Source organism: Lolium rigidum, chromosome 7 (genome assembly GCF_022539505.1).
Source record: "Lolium rigidum isolate FL_2022 chromosome 7, APGP_CSIRO_Lrig_0.1, whole genome shotgun sequence".
Lineage (NCBI taxonomy): Eukaryota > Viridiplantae > Streptophyta > Magnoliopsida > Poales > Poaceae > Lolium > Lolium rigidum.
Window position 1 is genome coordinate 76981557 of NC_061514.1, and position 5908 is coordinate 76987464.

At 44.5% G+C, this 5908-nt stretch overlaps 1 protein-coding gene across 1 annotated transcript; it reads right to left on the reverse strand.

Moving 5' to 3' along the window:
• Positions 1 to 1478: 1478 nt before the first annotated feature.
• On the reverse strand, positions 1479 to 5396 carry LOC124675936 (wall-associated receptor kinase 3-like). Its single transcript, XM_047212019.1, has 4 exons — positions 5227 to 5396; positions 3217 to 4108; positions 2957 to 3094; positions 1479 to 2731 (listed from the first exon to the last, which is right to left on the reverse strand). The coding sequence occupies exons 1-4, from the start codon at positions 5269 to 5271 to the stop codon at positions 1530 to 1532; spliced, it is 2277 nt and encodes a 758-aa protein (XP_047067975.1). The 5' UTR covers positions 5272 to 5396; the 3' UTR covers positions 1479 to 1529.
• Positions 5397 to 5908: the final 512 nt, after the last annotated feature.

Consider the following 5908-nt stretch of genomic DNA (forward strand, 5'->3'; position numbering starts at 1 on the left):
GAGAGATGTTATGACCGGGCTGGTCTACCACCGGAGGGGGCCCACTGGCCCGCCCGGCCAGGCTTAGTTAGGGGCTTAGCCCAATTAGCAGATTAGGGTTTCGCAGTTTTCTCTTATAAATACGAGTTGTAATCGACAAGATCAAGCAAGCAATAAACATACTTTGTTGCCGACTCCTCAAGGAGTCGGAGTTCCCAAACCCTAGCGCCGCCTCAGCCTCGCGCCGCCGCCTCTCCCGAGCCGCACGACGGCGCCCTGCCGCCGGCGCCCTCGCCTCCGCACTCATGCCGCCCCTTCCTTCCCTTACAATCTCCGCCCTAGACCTGGTAGATACGCTGATTCTACCACCCACAAACTCGTCGGCGCTCACGCAGGCCGCTGCAGTATCGTGGGAAGTCAGGAGTAATCCGCTCGAGTTTGTTTCGTGGTGGTGGCTGCCTGGCTGGGGTACTGTAAATTTTTGTAAACTTTTACTTTGCGATGGTAACTCTTTGTAAACTAAACTGGATGTTTCTCTTCCTAGTGGAACTTTTGTGTATTTACAGCCTTGCTTGACATTAAAAAGAAACAGGCACGGTCCTGCCGACAGAGGAATGCATCCCATCCCAAGGCAAACAATATGGTTGGTTTGAACGAGTTGTATCAGAATCTAAAATCTTAGATCTTCAACTGTTGCTTATTTTACTTGACATAGCCGAGGAAAGTCACCCGACTGATCCTATCTGTTCGATCAGGTTACCAGTTGAGTTTGGAAATGAGATGGTCTCAAAGATGGGCCATTTGGCATCGGAATCGGTGGCCGAGGCAGTGGCGTGAGAGTAAGTGCGACAGCTCGGATTTTATTCATTGTCCTAGGATAATTATATTGGCACTAGGCCATTGCCATTCATTGTCCTAGGATAATTATATTGGCACTAGGCCATTGCCAATGAACTTAGAACCACGGCATAACTTAACTCCAGCTAGCAGTGAGTGGCCTTTCGGGCTGCGAACTGACATCTGGTTGGGAGGTTGGGATGGAATCCCTGGGCTGCTCGGAGGTTCTGCACGGCCACATGCGGTTTATGGCAGATCTGCAGCTTGTTTTGTGCATGAACTTTACTCTCGCTCTTTGACAGTACTACATCCATACTGGACTTATTTCTTGCATCTACGTACGAGTACTAACACAAGATAGGGAAACAAAAGCATACAGCAACCATACCAGTTTAAAGCTTGCTTCCATAGTTGTGTTCTGAAGAACAGCCAGCACCTCGAGTGTTCTATGTATACACACAGAGCTCTTGACAGCAACTTAACTAGCGAATTTGTCAATGGGAATCAATCATTTTATTACCACATCAAATGAATAAAAGATATTTTATAATATACAAGTTGTAAGAGCTAGACTATTCCCTATTACAAAGAGTAAACACAATCACATCAAGTAGCAGCAATGCTAACCTCACAAGTAAATGGTAACAAGGTTCAGAAGAAACTTCTTTTTATCTGCAATTAGCGATTTAATATACTTATTATGCGTATCTTAATCACCTTGCATAATAGGAACTTCTTGGGTTTATTGGCTGGTTCTCACTTTCGCCCATAGGATACCCACTTAATTCTATGTCATAACCACTGGTGGATTCTTCTCCAAGAAGGCTTTCTGCATCTGTCTCCACGTCGAGCCGTACCCAAGGATGCATCGAAAGTTTCCTCAATCTATTGAGCTCGTCCGCGACCTCTTTCATTAAGGGCCTGTTGTCACCACACATATCTAGGCATCTTTTAGCTAGGTCTGCGAGTCCTCTCAACAGTTCCATACTCTCTTGTCCTTTCACATGGCTCACCAACACTGCATCAAGATTGTTCTCCTTCATAGCAGATAAGAAAATCAACGATAAGCTTCTTTGCTTCTCAGGCCCTTCGAGCTTCAGTGGCAACTGACCAGTGAGGATCTCTAAAAGGATAACTCCGAAGCTGTACACATCGCTTTTGTCTGTTAACTGGCATGTTTGCATGTATTCAGGATCAAGGTATCCGCAAGTACCTTGAACCATTGTGACAAACTGCTCTTTGTCAGATGGGACTAGTACGGAAGCTCCAAAGTCTGACACTTTGGCCATGTAGTTGTCATCAAGAAGGATGTTGGCAGTTTTCACATCACCATGAATTATTGGGGGAGACGCGTACGAATGTAGGAAGCTGAGTCCTTCGGCTGCTTCATGAGCAATCCTTAAGAGAGTGCTAAAGGATATTTGCAATGCTTGGTTCTTGCCATGGATAAGCTCAAATAGTGTACCATTTGGGACAAACTCATAGACTAGAATTGGAACTTCCACCTCAAGGCAACAACCCAGGAGCTTAACGATGTTCTTGTGATTGATTTGGGACAAAATGAGCATCTCTTGGCCAAATTCTTTCTTTTGCCTTTCGTCAACTAATGCACATCTTTTAATTGCAACTGGCATGTTGTTCTTTATTATTCCTTTGTAGACGGTTCCGTGTCCTCCTTTTCCAAGTATTCTGCTATTGTCAAAGTTGTCACTGGCTTCTATGAGTTCAGATTCTGAAAATACCGTGAATGCAAGGCCTTTCTCTGATTTCATCATGTCAAACAAAAGCAAGCCTCCATGCTGTTGAAAATAGTCCTGCCTAACTTTGTTCAATTTTCTCTTTTGGATTATCATTTGTCCCCAGAAGACACCGATCATGATGATAACCATTACACCAAATAATCCCATTGTAACTCCTGCATAACAACATCAGATTGGAGAATTATGAGAGAGGGAGAGGGAGAGAGAGAGAGAGAGAGAGAGAGAGAGAGAGAGAGAGAGAGAGAGAGTATAGTTCATCTAATTTTGTCAACAACAGATGCGTTACTGGTTTTACATTTACTTTTTTTTTTGTCTTTAGATTGTACAAAAATGCAACAAAAAGCAATGATTTAGCTAGGTGATCACTTCTCTGGTGTTACCTATTATTAAGCCAGTATCAGGATTGCATGTATTGCTTTCCAATTTTCTTCCTACTCCACAAGAACACCGAAATCCTCCAACCGTATTGTGGCAAGAGCCGCCTGAAGGACATGGATTGTCGCTGCATTCATCAACATCTGCAGTAAGATTGGCAAAACTCGATATTAGATTTTCCAACAAACAAGGGGACTTATACATTCAGAACAGAATTTGATAAGCATTTGCGTGTATACACATTCAGATCGAAGCTAATTAGTACCTTGGCAGCCATATGGAAGATAAGGGTTGCCTTTGTATCCCTGGGAGCAGTTGCATATGTATCCATTATCATTGAGGGAATCAATGCACACACTGTTGCTGCTAAGGCATGCATAAGTGCCTGTCTTGTTCTGCGTGGCGACATCACACCTATGATCTCTTATCGCCCAGTCAAGGACCATGGGTACCCGCCCATCATTCGTGTCATTGAACTTGGTGGTGTTTACGTACATGGTGCTGAAGTTGAATGATGCTGCCTCCATTAGCACAGCGTAGCTGCACCTGTTAAACTCCCAGATTTGGCTTGTGTTGAAAAAATCCGAGGTAGTTGTGCCATAGTTGTACATCATCTTTGGTATCATAGTCTGGGAGCATCCTATGCCGGAGCATGACCCATCTACTAAGTCTGAAAAGTTGCGACATGTTGAGACGCCTACACCTTGGTAGCCTGTGCCGTTGCCATCGGAGATCAAGTAGAGGGCCTTGCATCCAATGACCGTGAACCTATTTTGGACATCGGAGAGACGAAGCGGAGAGGAAGGTCGGCCCACGTACCCATTGAAACGGCCCATAAACTCCATGCTATTTGTAGAGGTGTTGTAACAATGGGCCACAATGTAATTGAGCACCCGCATCGTGCCCTGAGTCAAGGAAATGCTAAGCACCTCAAAGTCGCCTCGGAATGGCTTGGGGATGCCATTCTGGACCTTGCAACTGATGTCGAAACCTCTTGCGAGTGAGCAGTTTGGATCGATGCCGAATGGGTACGGTATCTCAACAGCACCACACTGCCTTCGGCACTGTGGACTGGGAACCGCATTTCCAGTTGTGAATTGTGCTGCAAGCAATACAAGGCTAAGGCCAAGCTGTAGGAACACTTGCATATTCTTTGGCTGAGAATAAGACATGATAATGTTGTTAGAATATGTGTAGATTAGAGATAAGGGCTAGGATTAGTTTAAACATAATGATTTTCTTGTAGTCCAGGTCTCCCCGCCTACATGTACCTCTATGTACCCCATGAGTGTCACTGCAATACAACACACAAGTTTTGTTGCAGAAAATGTAATGGGTAAAATAGAAAATGGAGGCCATACACCTGCTTACACAGATAGATGCATTGTTAAACTAAAAGTCTAAACCATGCAAGAGAATTCGTTGTCTTATATTAAGAAGGATAAAGAAAGTTCAACAAGACAATGTAAGGATCAAACAAAAGGAATACCCCCATCCCCAGCAAGCAAAAGCAATAAGCCAGAACTGCGGACATGTGGCAGGCAAAGCTGCATTGTTTACAATCCGCTTCAACTATGTTGGATCTGATTCCTACATAACAGAAAAACGCTAGAATAAGAAAAACGACGATTTTAATGAAAAACGTCTATTTGAAGGGAGAAAAAGTCCATGGAACTTGGAAGACACACATGGATTTTCCCATGCGCTCCAAACTCATGCCACAATTCTTTCTTTTTTTTCAATGGGCTACATAGAAAATTTTCTTATAGGATTCTAGTGTTTCAAGATTTCTCCTAGATGTGTATGGTACATAGATGACCTGAAGGACGTTTCATCTTTATACTCTCCAAGTTGCAAACTATGAAATTCTATGATAATGTTTAGTTCCTTCAACATCAGTTATAGATGTTCTACTCCACAGAAGCAGGATCTGTTGTCTGTGTATGATGCTTAACAAAAGCAGGATATGCTGTGAAGGAACAAACCCGCCGTTCCAAGTTAAATCTTGTTCTCTGAAGAACTTAACTCTGCGTTCATCAACCTACTCCATCACAGGTCGCAACACAAGCATGTTTTTAGATAGCTATTGCGTACTGGCGAGCAGCCAGCCTCAACAATTCATAGTCATGGAAGAAATAAGGATTCCTCTAGGCTGTCAAAAGAAAAACATTCTTCTTGTTTTTGTAGTATATCCAATTAACCTTCAAGTAAATGAAAGACGAACAGATAGCGGATCCTAGAACCGTATTCTTGAAAACATGTCAACAAAACTCACCTGAAATAGTGGTGGTGTCCAGTTCTCCTCGAATAGAAGTGTCATATATGGAGGATTTGTACTCAAGAATCCCTCTTTCCAAATTCACCAAGAACACTGAAGAAAGTTCAGGTGGGCAGATCGCCCTCCGATGGTTGGTTCCCTAGGAAAAAGGAATACTGTAGCTTTAGAAATTGCTTCAGTAGTTGTCTAAAGAACTCCTGAGCGTGTATGTATACACAAGGAGTTGTTGTTGCCAAAGGTTCCTATCGAACGAGTCAGAAGACGACGACATAGTCACATGGCTGACTCCGTCTCGCCGTCCCGAAAAAATAAACAACTAAATTTCTCTTTAATTTCAACACGGGGAAACCACCTGGAACAAATTCGGGTCAAATCAGCAAAATTGATGGACGAGGACAACGGGAAATAATAGTTGAATGGGTGGGTGGCGGAGATCAAAAAGAAGGAGGAGGGGGGGCTTGCCAAGGCGGCGACGACGCGGTCGAACGCCGAGCGGAGCCACGCGGAAAGCCAGTGTCGCCGCTGGCAAGATGAAGCTGCACAGCGACAATGCCCTCCACCGTGAGCATCGCCTCGACAACCGCGCCGGCGGCCGCCACGGGAATGGGCTCGTCCGTGGTCGAGCATACGGGCTCATCGTTGGTTCCCTCGGAGGGGAGTCCAGCGGCGTCGCGTTCTC

What these genes read in the sequence shown, in the direction of transcription:
- LOC124675936 (XM_047212019.1), bottom strand. Translation starts at nt 5,271, where the DNA reads ATGACACTTCTATTCGAGGAGAACTGGACACCACCACTATTTCAG. An exon ending in TCTTCCATATGGCTGCCAAG is followed by an intron (nt 3,095 to 3,216) that starts GTACTAATTAGC and finishes ATCTTACTGCAG; the next exon opens with ATGTTGATGAATGCAGCGAC. An exon ending in TGATACTGGCTTAATAATAG is followed by an intron (nt 2,732 to 2,956) that starts GTAACACCAGAG and finishes GTTGTTATGCAG; the next exon opens with GAGTTACAATGGGATTATTT.